Source organism: Haemaphysalis longicornis, unplaced genomic scaffold (genome assembly GCF_048455015.1).
Source record: "Haemaphysalis longicornis isolate Haplotype H1 unplaced genomic scaffold, Haemaphysalis longicornis Haplotype H1 scaffold_6, whole genome shotgun sequence".
Taxonomy (NCBI): Eukaryota; Metazoa; Arthropoda; class Arachnida; order Ixodida; family Ixodidae; genus Haemaphysalis; species Haemaphysalis longicornis.
The window spans coordinates 76,657,570-76,674,291 of NW_027526407.1; the positions used below are offsets into that span (position 1 = coordinate 76,657,570).

Below are 16,722 nucleotides of genomic sequence, written 5' to 3' on the forward strand. Positions count from 1 at the left end.
GGGCGCTGTTGTCGCCCCGGTCCGTTTTCGTACTTTAATACAGCAATCAAATTTAGGAGCTGTTTAAGGCAGTAAAATGATATCAAATTAGAAGAGACACTAGTTTTGACTCTAATGTGGTGGCTGTTTGCGTAGTTTAATTTTTTTTTTGCAAATGACCCCCTGGTTTTGAGAGTATGAAAATCAAATATGTTGATTTCATATTTTAAGTAAATGAGCAGTGAACAAAGTTCCACAAACAAAAATATTTTGTTTGTTTTACGTACGGAAGTATTATATTTTTTATTGCCGCTCGAAGACGCAGTGCACGTGCGAGAGTGCTAGAAATGGCACCTGAAATCCCAAATGTCTCTAGACAGTGCTCATTTGGCTCGAATGTCATTTGAGCCGAATGGCATTTCAAAACCTAGTGTAGCAGCACAACTTGGCATTTGAGTCAAATGACATTTGGTTCAAATGACATTCGGACGCTAGTGTAGCAGGGGTATTAATCGCCCCTGGCTTGTATCCACCTGCTGTTATGCCGCTCTATTTTTTCCCCAGCAACACCACCTTGTGCAGGTCTTGGGATTAGTGGCAGCGTTGCTTTCCATGAGAACCGGATCGTTCGAATCACTAAGCTATCTTGAAGTGAAGTTGGCTGCTGCTCAGACGTGCGGGTTGCTTTTCAACATCATCCTCTCAGCTCTGCCACCGAGTAAATGCAGACTGAAAACCGATGCAACAAGAAGAAAAAGAACCACAACATGTATTGAGGTGACATTTTTAATATTTTTTTGTCTCGTAATCCTTCTCTGTCACGTATATGTACAAAAGAACGCAGGAGAAAGTTTCGGAATAGCATGACACAAAAGTAAGTTCAGGTAAGTATACACGAAAATCAGAAACAGCTTGGAGCGTGACAGTGTTTTGCCTTTTTTTTTTTAAATCTTCGTTTACGTTCTTCGTGGTCTTGGGAACCACCCACACACTCGTTTCGTCCCAAAGTGATTCACACAACCGCACGCGGTCAGTCACTCACAGGCGCACACACTGGACGTCACCCAAAACAGGAATCACTCATCATCGCTGCGAAAAACGGTGTGAAGAAGTCGGGCAATCCTGAAACATCGTCGGTCACTCGTCACTAAAACATATACAAAAATGCGGTACGCAGCAAACATCGATTTCAAAGCAGCAAGGATGGCACATTTTCCAGGACATATCAACAACGCCGAAATCAGCAGGATAAAAAAACCATCGCAAAGCAAGGACATCAAGAATTGGCAATTTCAACTCTGTGTATTGGTCAGAAAGAAATTGCAAGTCTACGGTGGTGACCACAACGATGCCGCTTTAAATGAGCAGCGTTTACACTTTTGTTAAGGACTGGGAAGACAGAAGAAAAGTGAAACTGCGCCTGCGCAGGCTTTGTCTTAAAAGCGAACCTGTAAATGATTTTCGCAGAGCCTTTAAATAAAAACCAACTTTGCTGCGCCAAGGTCCGTCGAATTTAGACTCCGTAGACGAAACTCTGCGTGGTTTCTTATAAAAACACTACATGCGAAAATGTCTGAAAATACGTTTTTCGACAATCGTAATGGTTTATGGCGCTCTGCAGAGCCTGTTGGAAAAATTTGGAAAGGCTTTTCAGCAAAAGTCGCTGATCTCGAGTGCAGGGAGAAAAAAATTTACGCAAAAAGTTTTGTGAAGTGCCAAATGGATTATCAATATGACCACAAAAAATAAACTATATTGGAGAATGACAGTAGCTTATCCTGGTCTTTTGCTCTTAACCTTCGAGGTTGAAAAAAAGAAAAAAAAAAACACTTATCAAAACCCTACATTTCTGCGCGGACAAATAGACTAAACATTGCACCCACCTCGTTCGGGAAGTGCACCAAGCTCAAGTTAATGCATCCCTTAAAAAGTAGATCAGTGGCAAAAAGTAATTAGAGCGCGTAAAGCTACCAAAAACAAAAATTCAGGCGTGCAAAGATAAAAACCCCATAAAATCGCTACTTAGCTTAAAAAACTAAGCGACGTTGGCATTGTGTCAGGATGTGGTCTTCTGTGCACATTTTTTTTTTGGAGTGCAACAGGGCGCGGCGCAAGGTAAAGATAAAAAGACATAAGAATGTATGACTAGAGCCATAGTGCCACTGCTGCTGGGATCATTCGATCATCGAACACGCCTAGCACACTATCAGTATTCGTACCCTAGACACAGCGGTGCTCGTCTTCCCTTGTACAACGAAGTTACTTAGGATTAAAATGATTGAATTACAGGATCGACTCGTTCCCGACAGTGCCGCTCGTGACCTTGAAATAAAGCAGCGTAACGGCAACGCCAGTCCGCATTGCTTTCCCTGTGGCGCTTGTATTCCAGAAGCTCGTGTCCGCACTAATTATGTCAGTTAAACAGTGAAACACTAAGAACGTACACTTCTGGCAATCCTCTCGAACTAGTGGGCATTTCCGGTTGAAACGGCGGCGCATTCTCTGCATTTCATTAGCCGGGCATCGCAGTTCATTTTTTTTACTGAGCTTGAGAGACAATAAATTCATTTACTTTACAAGATTAGAAACAAGGAAAGGTATCTACCGACTGTGAGATAGCGAAATGCACCTGACTGATAGATGATTTGACCTTAAGTAATCAGAAAACTAAGCATTCAGATGTCAATGGCAGTATACATCCTATTCAGATGTTGCAAAGGAGCTTTAACTCGAACTATCGTCGCATTACTTTACAAAAAAAATTACTCTGAATGGTCCGAGATCACACACCCAAAACGAAGCTGATCTGAACAATTAGCACTGGACATAGGCTGGACATGGGTGTCACAGCCTCAGCTTAACGAGAACGAAAAGTTAGTCGTCGGCCGTAACTTTCCGCAAATTTCCGTTGACAGATTTGCTAATGGCACTCATTGAGATCACAGCGAGTACCACATCCATTCTCAGTGTGTCGCCAACTAATTTTGCGTCAATAAATATGTAACCAAAGTTCATTTACCGCGGTCTTGGGCATTACGGCTGTACATAGATATCCGTCGTGTGCACAGAAACGCGCAAGTTCATACAGTGCACAACAGAGGGGTCAACACAACGTCTCAACAAATGGCAACAGCGCATGCCTGCCTGTCCTGGAAACTTGGGTCGTCGAAGGTGTCCACTCAACTGATTGCGTTCACGTGCCCGACGTACAAGTTCACCCGTGCAAACGAAAGGCGTCCCCACAACAACTACGGGGAAAAGGAAAAAAGTTCTGTGACCACGTACTCGCACTCATTCATTCTTGAGCACTACAAGATTGCAAGGGATTTCACTCCTTCCGTTCGAGCTTGCATTTTTTAATCTCTCTGACGACTGGTGAAGCTACGAAGTTGTTGGGAAGCAAGAAGAAAACAGTGTTGTACAAGCTGCAATTGACAAACTCTGATAAAAACAGATGTTATCGTTAAAACATGGAACATCAGTGATGCACCATGTCAGTGCCCTTAAAACTGAACTCGGATGTGATCAAGGGCTGCGGCAGCAACTGAACCTTTAGTACATCCTTACGACGCAGATTACAGGAAGTCACCTGACTGCTGCAAACAAACTACCTTTGTACGTAAGCCCGAAAAATTCGGGCGGGAATTTCAAACCAAGCATGCTGCCGCACCTGGGAAACAAGAAGACAACAGTGTTGTACAAGTTCCAATCGACAAACTGTAATCAAAGGAGGTGTTACCGTCAAAACATGAAACATCAGTGTTGCAACATGTCAGTACTTTTTAGTACATCCCTATGACGCAGGTTACAGAAAGTCACGTGACTGCTGCAACCAAAATAGCTTTGTACGCACGCCCGAAAAATTCGGGCGGGAATTTCAAATCGAGAATGCTGCCGCACGTATTCACATTTCAACACTGACTAAATTTTGGAAGAACGAAAAGTGAGGGATAGAGAAATGGTAGCTCGACGATGTCCGATGTTCAAGTCACAGGTACTGAATTCGAACCCGTGGTTTCGTGCAAGCAGAAACGTTTCCCCTTTTGCTTTTTCTCTTTCTCTCTCTGTTGACGTTATCACAAGGATAGTTGGCCCTTCCTCCGAGGAGTTCCGGCGGCTACGCGGGGTGAAATACGGCCAGAAGCAATTAACCACCATGCATAACACGCCGTAACCTCGTGCATGAAAACGCGGAGGTGTGCCTGGCCTGAGTAGGAGGTGTAGGAAGATTCTGCGCCTAACCCATTGCCAACTAATTCTCGCCAGTTCTTCGAAGCCGTTAACGCGCGTCTTGCATACTAAACAGGCCCTGGTGGGCGCTGCTTGGAGGGACCTCGAAACATTAACTCGGCGGCACTCGTGTGCGGTTGGCGCAGGAAGAATATACGGGAACATCAACGCTGATTTATTCCGAGAGAAGGGCACTCCGGTCGCAGCTGGCGACGAGAAGTAAAGTACACGGAGTTTGGCGAGTTATTAACTGAGTCGACATGATAATCAAAAACAGAACCCGGGTGCTAACGACTTCATTTTCTTTGAAAACATGCCACCGTTATTGTTGCGTTCGGTTTTTTTTTTTTGTTGAATACGGTGTAGGACATGGTCGTAATTTGGTAGAAGTGAACGAGCATCTTGAAAATGTTAAAGCCTATGTTTCCGAACGCATGCGACTTGTTGCAAAAGGTGCTGGTCGAGAATATAGGTACGAAATACTGAGGGAGGTGGAAGAAATGGGCAGCATATTCCGCGGCTACTGCAGTTCATTAGATTTCACCACGGCCAATTGACGTACGACTAAACGTTGTTGAGGACAAGTCGTAACGCTGTTCGGATTCCAGGAGGAAGAGAGTTTCGCTTCAGACGAAAAAACAAGCCAGTCACCTCAAGATGCGTCGAGTTTCCCCAGGAGGGGCGTTTTAAAATAGACCGCAGCCTGCCGCCAGTTCCAAAGTGAAACCACGCGAATCCAACGGGACTTGCCTGTGTGGTACCGCGCAACCGAGAGACATGCTTAAGTAACACTGCATCCAAATGGCGGCATCAGGGCCCATCTAGCACACGGTAATTCCTAAGGTGCGACACAACCATGTACACTCACACTCATTTGCTGCATAGTTCTGTAAGATATTAAATTATCTGAATACTTTACTACTAGTATAGCCGAAGGCGCGAGACGACGTCACACTTTGTGGAACAGAGTCGCGCCAACGGCGCGGCCTAAGCGGCGAAAAGGTTGCACGCCTTATCGGGGAAGGATCAAAGCTTCCCGAAAATCCGGGGACTGAAACGGGGGGGTGGCAGAGAGAGGGGTCGACGCACCGAGAAACTGCTTTCTGTGTGCTCTGGAAAGCACGTGTCCCTCGAAAGAACTAGGGTTTAACGAAGGAGATGATGGCGGAGTACATGGCGATGACTGAACGGCGACCGAAGTATTGCCGACTGTCTGCTTCCCTTTTGCGAAGGCGATTATTGCGAAGAATTTGCTGCTTTCAGCGTACGAGTTGTGCACCTTCCCGTCCGATCGCGAAGGACAGGACACAGTGCGAGAGACGGCGATGTACTCGCGAGGGCCGAGAGAATACCCTACCGTCACGGCGTCGGGTCGGAAAGCAACGGAGATAGAAGAAGGACATCGAAAGACGACTCTTGTTGCGAGACACAGTTCGACGACTAGGGGACCGCTTTCGATGCTTTGAGGGAACAGTTGGACTTGGTCGGGGCGATCGAGCCCCGATCGAACAACAGCACACAGAACAACGTTCCCGACTGCAGCCAGGACACGCGCTATTAAAAAAATTTAAACACTGTTCTTCTCCCCGTGTCTCCCGGCTCTTCTAGGTAGAACAAGACGCGTTAAATGAAAGGAACACACATAACTTTGCCCAGAGATCGTTCCGTCGACACAGTTCAAAACAGATGATCGAGTCATGGGGAAAAAAAATTGTCCTTTCGCCTACAGATCTACTTCTTCTTCAACACCACCACAGTCGGGTGAAAAAAGTCTTACAAAGTCACAGAAGGGCGGGGGGGTCACAAAAAGTGGCGGGGCTAATAATCACTCGACACTCGCGGCGCGCCCATCACGTGCAGAGAGTCCGACCGCTCTGGTCGGTCGGAAACACCGGCCTAATGTCTCCGTACGATGGCACCAACTGCTGCGAGTCCTTGTTCGCGACTGTCCGACCCGCACCCCCGGGGCCCTGACTGAGCACCGGCTTGTTCGCGGCGACCGGCCCCCTGACGCCTCCGATCGTGTACGGGCCCGTCGCCGACACGTCGTCGTCATCGATGGACGCGTAGATGTTCTCGGCGTCGCCTTCCGCCGTGTCCTCTTGGACGGCGCCGCACGGCTGCAGAAGGAACGACGAGAAGGGCCCCACTGCGGAGGGAGCCGGGTACTGGCAGTCGGGGCCCATCATGAACCCGGCTGCGCTTCCAGGCATGGCGAAGCCGGAGTTGAAGACCGGGTTCCCACCCACCGGCGCCGGCTCGGGAGGCGGCGAGCTGTCCTGGTGCGGATGTTGCATCAAGTCCACCGAGCTGTACGGCCCTCCGGCTGCATCGGGGGCGGCCGCCAGGTTCCTCTGGTCGAACGCCAACGCCGACTTGCTCAGGTAGTAGTTGTGCTTGGCCTGCAAGCCTCCGGAGTTGTTACGGTTCCGCTCCAGAGAGTGGCTGTGCTTCGACGAGCCCGAGGCCCCTCTGGGCGTTGCGGCGGCCTTGAGTCTCCTGTTCGACGACGCCGAAGGCCGGTTGCTGTGCTCGACGACGTGGTCCGGAGGGCAGAGGTCTCCCCCCGTGGATCCCTGAAGGCTGCTGCTGCCCGACTCTGGCGGCCTCGGGTACTCGCCCAAGCTGAGCTCGTCCTCGGCGAACTCGTCCTCGCTTCCTAGGCTCCTCGCTTCGTCCTCTTCGCTGTCCTCGCTGTCGTGGTGTCGGTAGCCCCTCCGCGGCTTGGGCCTCCCGGACACCTCCTCGTAGATTGGGTTGAACTGCTCGCTGTTGTTTCCCCGGTGCGACCGACGCGACGACGTCGTGCCCGTGCGGCTGTTGGGCGCCTTGTGGTGGTGGGACCGCTGAGACGTGCCGGGCAGTGACCGGCGGCTCGTTCCGCTGCCAGTGGCGTTACTGGACCCGCCGGTAGCGTGGTGGTGTAAGGTGGCGCTCCCTTGCGGCGCCCGGTGTTGCTGCGAGTGGTGGTCTTGAGGGCGCAGGCTGGCAGGCCTGAAGGTGTAGTTGGTCTGCGTCAGGGGAGCCAGGTGGGGAGCTCCGTAGCTACCGTATTTCACGTCCAGTAACTGCGATGGGAAACAAGAAGAGAACGGGAATTCGGTGAGAATATGTCGAGAGAGTTTTTTGTTGGGCTAGTTGGTCTATTACGTTTAGGCAGCAAGTTGTTTATGTTTTCATATGCAATAAGCATTGACCTCACTCACATATGTTTGACGTCTGTAATAAACGTTTAATTGCTAGTCCGGCAGTGTCCTTGTCACTTCTTCGTTAACAGTTAATCCTTTGTTTTTGATGGTCAGCTGGTTTCCTCTAAACTTAAAGAGAATATGTCGACAGTATTTTCCTTTACAGGACAAAGAACGCCCTTCGGTCTTGCACAAATTACAGACAGCCAGTAAAGCTTCCGGAAAATTTTTAACTAAAATTTGCAAGCAGCGGACAAATCTCAATTGTAAGATCAACTCGCAAGAGATGCATTTCAAAAAACGACAACAAAGATAACTTTTCAACCATTTACGTGCACTACAATGGTAATTCATACCGTACTACGATTTAAAAAATGACGCTATCTCCACTGCACAACATTCTACTTTGCTAAATAAAAATACGGTGCGCTTATCAACCTAGTTACTCCGGCTTTGAATTTTTGTGGCCCAGAAACGTTGATGTGGCCTGTGACGTTTTAACAAAACCTTTACATCTACAAGCACAACACGAGCAAATGTAAGGTAAGAAAAGATCATCCCATGAACACGCGTCAGCCTAAAGCTATCAGCCCCACCAGAGTCATCGCGTACTGCAGTTGCAGCCGAAACATTGTGTTACGTATTATTCGAACTACAGGCGTTGATGACAGGCGCTGGAAAGGTGGCGACGCCGTGCGGATTGCAATGAAAAGATAGAGATAGAAAGAAAAAAAGGCATTCCACGCACGAACAAGCCGCCAGATAAGAATCTTTCAAAATAGCAAAGAAATCGGACAGAGCTATAAGTTCCGTCAGACTCCCTTGAAGGCAGAAAATGCCATTTCGAGGTCGTAATAGGTTTTTGGCCCGAAGCCCCCAGGGGTCAAAACTGGGGCAAGGAAGCTTGTTAGGAGATAAAAGCGAAAAAGAAAAAAAAATAGAAATAGGAAAGAAAAAGGGGGAAGTGGACTTTGAAGCCCGCAGGCGAGACTTCGGCTAAGGAAGGCAGTTTCTCGACTCGACGCACAGTTGCCCTTTATTGGGAAGAAGTGGACGGCCGGTGCTGTCAGTAGCGGCCGTGGAAACACCGCCGAGGCCCTTTACAGGCCTCTTCGTGGTCGCGTAGTGGCATCAGCGCTTAGTTTTGTCGCGCCATCATTCCAAATCTCAATCGCGCTTCGGTGACGTCGTTTAATCTCGCCCTTTCAAAACTGGCGCGCTGTCAACGGTAACTCGACATCGATAACGCAACCAGACTTTCTTATCTAAGAGGTACTGCGCGTCAGCATCCCCTTTCGGAAATGAAGCAAACATTTTTTGAGCCTTTCTCGAAGGCGAAAAAAAGAGTCAGCACGAACGGACACCAAGCTAAGCCAATCTCTGGTAAGTGAACCAGCGAAGAAGAAGCAGCTAAAAAAAATTGGGAGGAGGAAGTAAAGCTGTTAGAAGGACGACGCACACAAAAGTTGGTGGAACGAAAAGTGGCTCTGGCTTCGTGCTACATAACCACCTACCAGGAATTGAAACGCGAAAAAAAAAAAATACATTTGCAGACTTTGGCAAATCCCCGACCGTGTATTTTGAGGAGAAATGATGAACACTGCGGATGGCCAACTTCATCCACGTACGAGTCGGTTTCGACGCCGCGTTGGAAGTTCTCGAACACCCGACGACAAGTTCCGTTCCGACGTTAGCCATGGGCGCATACGATACAGGAAACATGCGCACTTTGAAGACGGTGGCCACGAAACGAGTGAAAATCTATTTGAGAGAGTGAAATGCTACGGCGTTTTTTGACTACGGCTGTGGGGAATGTTATTAATATTAATTCTATTAGAAATAAGGATTTCGGTAGCTGGACGCCTTTGAAAAGGAAGGGAGTCGGGTTCACGCAGCGATAGTGTACTCATTTAGCCAGAGGAGCTCTCAGAGGAGCCTCCTTTTAGAGGAACTACTATCATCTACTGTCGCCTTCAGACGGGCACCTTCTACAATCGAAGCACGAAGCTCTCAGCGCGAGGCTTAAACGAAAGTTTCTTGTCTTTGAAGCACGAAACTCTCTATCGGGAGGCGTAAACGAGTTCCCCGGTGTTTTGGTAGCGTGACTACACGAGATGACGCTTACGACGACGACATGAGACGCCGACAGCCCGAGCCCCTAAGGAGTTTCACCCCTAAACACCAGGCCACGGGTGTCAACGCTCCCGGACCTTCACCCACCGCTCGTCCGGGCCAAGATAAGGGACAAGAAGAAGGGGTTGCCGGAAAGTGCGAAGAACTGCATTTCCTGCGTCCCTCCCCGCGCACGCCAAAGTCCATCGCAATCTGTCAGCCAATCTGAGCTGCGACAGAAGGGGACGCGGGGGGGGGGGGGGGGGGGAGGGAGTGCCACGGGCTCGTCTTTTGGCACCAGAAAGCGAGGGCGGGCAGAGGCGCGCAGTGAATAAGGCCAATCGATCCGGTCGACGGAAGCCGCCGCTCTCAGAGACAATGGACTCCCATCGATCGCCCCCTAATGGGTCCCCGCCACGCCACCAGCCGCAGTAGAAGCAGCAGCAGAGGCGGCGAAGAGCCCGGCCGCGCCGCGATGCCACGCTTCGTGGCGTGCCGCCACTTCGCCTGCACGTATTACAAGTGAACGCCGAGGCCCTCTTCATCTGAACACCTGGGGACTCGAAGGCCGGGGCTGCCAAGTTCAGCGGGCGGCCGGCGGGAAAATTAAATTGCGTGGCCGGAAACGAAATGTCCTCCCAAGACTTTCTGCGGGATTGAAAAGCAGGTGCAGTGCATCAAAGCAAGCTGAAGGGCTAGTTGGTATAACAACAGAGAGTTATAGCAGAGCAGAGAACCGGCGCCATTGCGCGTGTGCAGAGACGATAAAACTGGTCGTGCGCAAGCGCAGGTGTACCGGGTACAGTACCGGGCCCGGTTGTCCCCTCTGCTATAACCCTCTACTATTAAAACGAGAAGCGCTAAGAGCGGGTCGAACTTAAAGACGAGACACACCAGAGAGCAATGCTTGACTGCACCCTGTGCACTGTAAAATGATTTACACCCGTTTTACACCTATTTACACTAACACACTTGACCATAGCAAATAACAAAGAAAAACGCCCGTTATCAGGGTGTAACCGCAGGGTAGTAAGGTTCGTAAGGTGTTAGTAAATACGGCCGTTACTACCTTTTTACGACCTTTTTTATTAAGAGTGTAGGCTCTGCCACTAACTGCACGGTTAGTAAATTAACTGAGAGTAGGAAGTAGTATGCACTAGTTTAAGGTCGTGCTTATGATTAGGTTGTGCATGGCCAGTTAGTAAACGCATGTAACTCAGAAGAGTGCTATCGCTGGGACTTTACTAGTGGGGGCAGTGGTGCTTACTGCCTGCTTCGGTTCGTAATTCTGACAAGTGCTACATTCACTACCTCCAGTTACTAAGTACCTAGTGTATACTGGGACAAGTAACTTGTTAGTATTCCATTAGTGAATGCCCCGACCCTTTTTCTTAAGAGTATACATGCATCCACCATGAAGTCATGGTGGATGCACGTATACTGTCATATCTAAAACCGTTCACTATGTCGATTTTCAAGTAAGCGTTTTGACAAAATGGCAGCCCAATTTCACGGACGTGCCGTGTGTCCGCAGATTAGAGCTTTTCGGTCGACCGATCAGTCTATGGGGAAATGCACTAGTCTTCTGACAGGACGCCACACGTCCCACTAAGACAGCTTTCACTTCAAAATAAACGTGGCGGTTTTACGCGCCGAAGCAACGAGTCGTCTACAGTAGGTGGTCGGGCAGGGGTGAGGATTGATTGATTGATTGATTGATTGATTGATTGATTGATTGATTGATTGATGGGTTTGACGCGCCGAAACAGCACAGGATATGAGGCGCGCCGTAGTGGACGGCTCTTCTGGGTTAATTTTGACCCCCTGGGGATGTTTAACGTGCACCGAAATCTCGTACACACGGGCGTTTCTGCTTTTCGCCTCCATCAGAAAAGTGACCGCCGCAGCCGGGAGTCAAACCCGCGTCCTGGGGGTGAGTAAAGGGGTGGCTGTCTGGTTCAGTGGGGCGAGTGAGGGAGTGGTAATCATGGCTGACAAGCATAGTTAACCTCGTTGAAGGAGAAATCGAGTTCTGTACTGCCTTGTAATGAAACGAGTGGTTCGTAAGATGAAAAAGAAAGATCCACTCGGTTCTTTGTATTACCACCTAAACTCATCACATATCTCCGTATCATGCACGGATCTTTCGACGACTGATGCATTGCTCAAAACGCAACCTTCGTCGTCAACTTCAATCCCAGAAACCATCGCTCCATCGCATTACTTTCCCCATAGGCCTGCAGCAGCAGCAGCAGCAGAGAGAAAGCGGCGGCTATTTCGAGTTCACGGTTCGCTTCCCACGGCAAGCGGCGCAGAGGAAAGCAGAAAGAGAGAGTGCGTAACGCTGCTAAAGACAACCACGGAAAGAAATGAAGCAAGAAAGAGAACGACAAGATAACTTCTCTCGCTGGCAGCCATCGACAGAAAGCAGTTCTCCCATGCCAAAGCAAGCATGGGCACACAGGAAGCAAAAAATGGAGGGAACGAAATGATGAAGGACGGAAAGACGGAAAGAAAAAAAGGAGAGAGGTAAAGAAAGAAAGAAAGAAAGAAAGAAAGGAGGGCGCGAGTTTTGGGCGCCCCAGGCAAGAAACTTCCGCGCTGTCGGACAGGACCCGGAAAACAAACATCGAGGCGCGGCAGCTGATGCGGGAGGACCCGAGCCGAGGAGTTCCGGCCCGGAGTTCGCCCCCGGAGCCCCGTCGTCGCCGGCGAATACGACGCCACGTCATCAGCGTCGCGCCCCTTCCCCCGGCGAAGCGCTAACGACGACAAACAGCGCCGCGCGAGGGGCGTATGTGCGCCCGCGACGCGAGAAACGCCGCAAATCTAGGCAGCTTTCCCGCCACCCCGAAGCAACAGACGAAAAAATGGTAATTGCGGTCTTTTCGGAAATTGCGAGAGCGGTCGACAGCTAACTTGCACTGTAAATTTCCGGGCAAGCCATAAAAATTTCACGATTCCCGCGGAGCACACGACAAATGTTTGCCACAAAAAAAAAAAAAAAAAATAAAAATAAAAATAAAAATAAAAAATAAAAACTTCCAAGGTTTGTATAGTCATCACGTTCGATCTTTGCAAATGTCGATTTTCTCACACGCGAGGCAACGTAATATCGGTGTACGGACCTAAACCTTCATTTCTCCCCGCTGACGAGTTGCGCCGTTAAAATGGACGCAATCGTACAGAGGATGCATCGGCCGCGTGCTAATCAGTGGCTAGCTAGGTACACTTTTATGTACGGTATCAATCAGCTTTCCAGACAATGCTTCTGCTCGCCACGTTTAATGCTGAAAGAATTCCCGGTTTACACATTAACAGTTGATTTTTGCATGCGCCACAGACTCGACCGTCCACCATATGCCGCTCCCTTGTATCGTACCCACCCTTCTTCCTGCCTATCCTTCGCATCAAAAGACACCCACCCCTCTTGCCCCCCTCCCCCCCCCCCCCCCCCAACTTCACTATAAAATGATTCACACCATGTAGGGTGTAAATAACGGTCTATAAGTAACACCCTTATGCCCCAGCAAAAAAAGTATTCCGGGACATCTCCGCTAATGTGAAAGCTGGAGGAAAAGCGAAACATGCAGTGTATAAGTGTATTCTTGGCGCCTTAGCGTTTTTGGCAACGGAGATGAAACCGTTGGGGGGGGGGGGGGGTAGAGGTATACAGCTTTGCTATAAAAGTCACATGTCTTTGAAGCCCGAAGCTCTCTATCGGCAGGCGTAAACGAGTTTCCCGGTGTTTTAGTACCGTGACTACATGAGACGTGACGACGATTACGACGACGACGACAGGAGACGCCAACAGCCGCAGCCCATAAGGGGTTTGTCCCCTAAAAAACAAAAGAAAACACCCTTGTGTTCTCGTGTATAATAACCTTACACCCTAACAAAAACGCGAGAATACACGATTTAAAAGGGTGTTTTATCATTAATTACACCCTTTCAAAGCATATTTTTCCTTGTTTTTTGATAGGGTGTAAGGGTATTAGTTGTAGAAAAAAAGGGTGTAATCAATTTACAGTGTACGGAGCGCCTTCAGCATTATGCACGGCGCCCCAGCATTGCAAGGAGCAGAAATAGGCGTGAAAAATGTTTTCGGCTGAATACGCCGCGCGCAAATGAAGAAAGCATCTGACTCCTTAACATTTCCGAGCCTGCCTCCTTGGTTCGTATACTTCCTAAGGCACGCAGGAAGTCAGTAATGAGCAACGCACCTTTTCTCAAGCGTCCGCACGTTGTACGAGTCTCTTATCTACGCCTTCCGCGCCCCATTTTCCCGTTCTACGGCACCGTCTACGCTTCCGAGAAAGATCCGCCTTAAACAGAGCCCGATATTCCTTCCTCGGGGAAACTCCCCAGAAACATAATTTTTCGCATCCCTTTGAGCCCCGCGATTCCGCCGACGAGAGATAAGGCCTTAACTGTGGCCTCGCGCCAGCAAACGGACTGGAGCTGCAGCTTATTCCATCGAGCAAGAGAGGATACAGCCTGCAGTGGGAACTGCTGCGGTGCAGATAAAAAAATACTAGGGAAAAAAAGGGGAAGGTAACGAGGAAATGGGGATGGGCGGCAACCACGCTGATTCGCCCATCTACTTACAACTAGCCTCGAGGCACAATTTCCATTTGCGCTGCGGCGGCTTTCGGTTGCCGCTAAGGTCGGCAACATTCGCCCCGACGACCCTCCCCCTCTCCCGTTTCCTCCCCGCTGGGTTCCCGAAAAAAAAAGGGGGAGCAAGGGAAAATATTGGCCCTGGCACGCCACGCTTGCACGATCTTCTTCCCTAACCCAAATCGAACTCCTCCCCATCGGAATCATTCTACCCTTAATTTTTGTTTCCTATCGCTTAGTTTTTGTTGTTCGATCAGGGAAACTGAGAGGAGAATGAAAGGGAGAGAGAGGGGGAGAGTCTTCCCGCCTCAACCTTATTTCATTTCCTCGTCCCTAAAATTGAACGCACCAAAAAACTGAGGGAAGATATTAGGGAGCGGAAACTCAAGCGAACACAAACCGGGAGGATGTAGGAAAGAAAAAAAAATGAGCGCACAAATGTATACATTCGGGAAACGCAAAAGAGGAAGAGATGTACAGCGAGGTGCTTCGTTCGAGTTTGTTCAATTTCCTCCAATTCACCCTCGTTATTACAATATTTTTCTTCTCTGCCCCTCTGTATTTCCGCCTCGCTCTTCGGCGCACCGCCGCGCTAGAAATAATAAGAAAAAGAGTAATCATAAGCGCACCTTTCCATCGCGCTGAAAGCTTGGAACATCGCGGTGCGAGCGGAGGTAGCGCACGCCGACGAATATACTCACTAACACGCTTCTTCCCCGAGGCATCGCACCTTTTTTTTGCTGCCCCCGCCAGGCCGTGAACTCGAAATTAGCTTATTCTAGATAGCGGCACTTCTCGGGTGCGCAGTTGTATTGAGGCTATGCGCTAGCTAGGCCTCGTCTACGAACCCGCGCCTGCTTCTTGTAGGGGTTACTTTTTTCTGCGTGTGGATACACTTTTAACACGGAAGTGTTTTATTCCCGGACACGCGAAGATTTCGCTGACGTCATATCCGTCACGGAAGTGGCGTCAGTACAACGAACCAAGCGGCCTGTAAAGGGTGCACCCATGCACACAGGGTCTTGTTGCGGAGAAGCAACCTTTAGTACTAAAGAGTACGTTATACCTAGGGTTGTTCGTTTTCGGGTTTTATATTTCAACACGAAAGCGTTTTCCGCCGCGATACCCCAAGATTTCACTGACGTCATATCCGTCGCGGTACTGATACCAGTACACCTTTGCCGAAGCGACCTGCCAGCAGGACGTCGCTCGCCAAGCACACCCACAAGACAGCAAGCGACCCGAAAAGCATGCTCAGCTGCAGATTTCGCAGCCCATTTCACTTTCGTGTTTTAGCGACTCCTGACAGAGAAATCAACCACAGCTTCTTTTGTACTCTCCTAACATAGCGCAACAAGTTCGCACAAAAGCGACGGACACAGTGGCAGCAAACTTGGAGTTTGAAATTTTAGCGTTCCTTTAGCGTGCTGAAATAGACGCTATTTGCGCTAGCCCTCACTGAACACATCCGTGAAACTTGTAACGAGGGGAAGCGGAACTTGAAAGAGCACAGAGCTTGAGATCGGTGCCAATTAACGTTTTGATCAAGATATTGGCCTAGTCATGGGTACTCACGAAATGGAAGTTGTCAGGGGTTCTTATCAACGTTTGGTCGACTTGGAAAAAGATCACCTGTTCGAATAATAATTAAAAAAAACGCTCCCAGGGCACCTATGAACTTCTTTTGGGTAGCGAATGCGAAAGCTTTGAGGACTGAACGCCGCTGAGTGTTTCTTCGAGTTTTTTTTTACGGCGACAAATGTTCCTTCTTCGCTCGGTTGGCTCCGTTCCTCCGCTCCATTGCATCGTCTGCTATGTACTGTCAATGCATTAATGTGGGCTAGTTGGTTACTTGAACTGGTTGGTTACATCAACTCATTGAGTTGATGCGCAGCTCTCGTCCTGTGTGTCTTCAGATAGTCCTTGCTGTGCTGCATTTAAATGTGTTTTATCGTTGAAGTGTACTGGCGTGGGCTGGCGAGGGGAGCCGTATACGCGGGTCGGTGCCGCCGGACGCAGGCCACTACAGCCGCCGCACTCGCCGTCTGTCTGCGTGTTCCCAGGTGTTGGCACGCGCTATGGAACTATCCTTTACCTTGTGTCTTAAGGAGCCTCTTCGCTGCTACAGACGCCGTCCACCCAGCTTTTTTCGCTCAACGGGGCATTGAAAGACCTCGCTTTATATAGTTTTTATATTCTCTACCAAACGGTTGACCCCGGCAACTCCAACCGGGAGATAGCGCGGTATACTTGCAAAGAACAGCAGTGGAGCCAGTTAGGATCCCTGTGGGACGAATATTCGAATCATTCGTATAAGTCCCGTCTTCGTGATACGTCCTTGGAACTCATTCTGTGTCGCTTTTTCCATGCGTAATGCCGCACTGTTAAGCCCAGCGATCTCCCATCAAAACACTATGGTGCAGGAAATCGAGGGGGAAAAAAACGCCCGAACAGATAAGCGAGAACGTGAACACGAGGTGCGCCTGTACCGGCTATTCCAGCGGGTTTTCAAGCAAGAAAGGAATAACTGGAACACAAAACTCTCGCGGCCGGACGTTAAGACGACGGGAACATTTCCTGGCCGGGAATTCCC

The 16,722-nt window shown here is 49.3% G+C and overlaps 1 protein-coding gene across 1 annotated transcript in view; it reads right to left on the reverse strand.

Annotated features, from left to right (window-relative positions):
* Positions 1-751: 751 nt before the first annotated feature.
* The window catches only part of Pxb (putative Hedgehog signaling attenuator pxb), a 218,891-nt gene continuing 202,920 nt past the window's right edge, over positions 752-16,722 (reverse strand). The window contains exon 5 of the mRNA XM_077675311.1: positions 752-7,277. Coding sequence (XP_077531437.1) covers positions 6,060-7,277 — 1,218 coding nt within the window. The 3' untranslated portion in view covers positions 752-6,059. The remainder of the gene's footprint in view (positions 7,278-16,722) is intronic.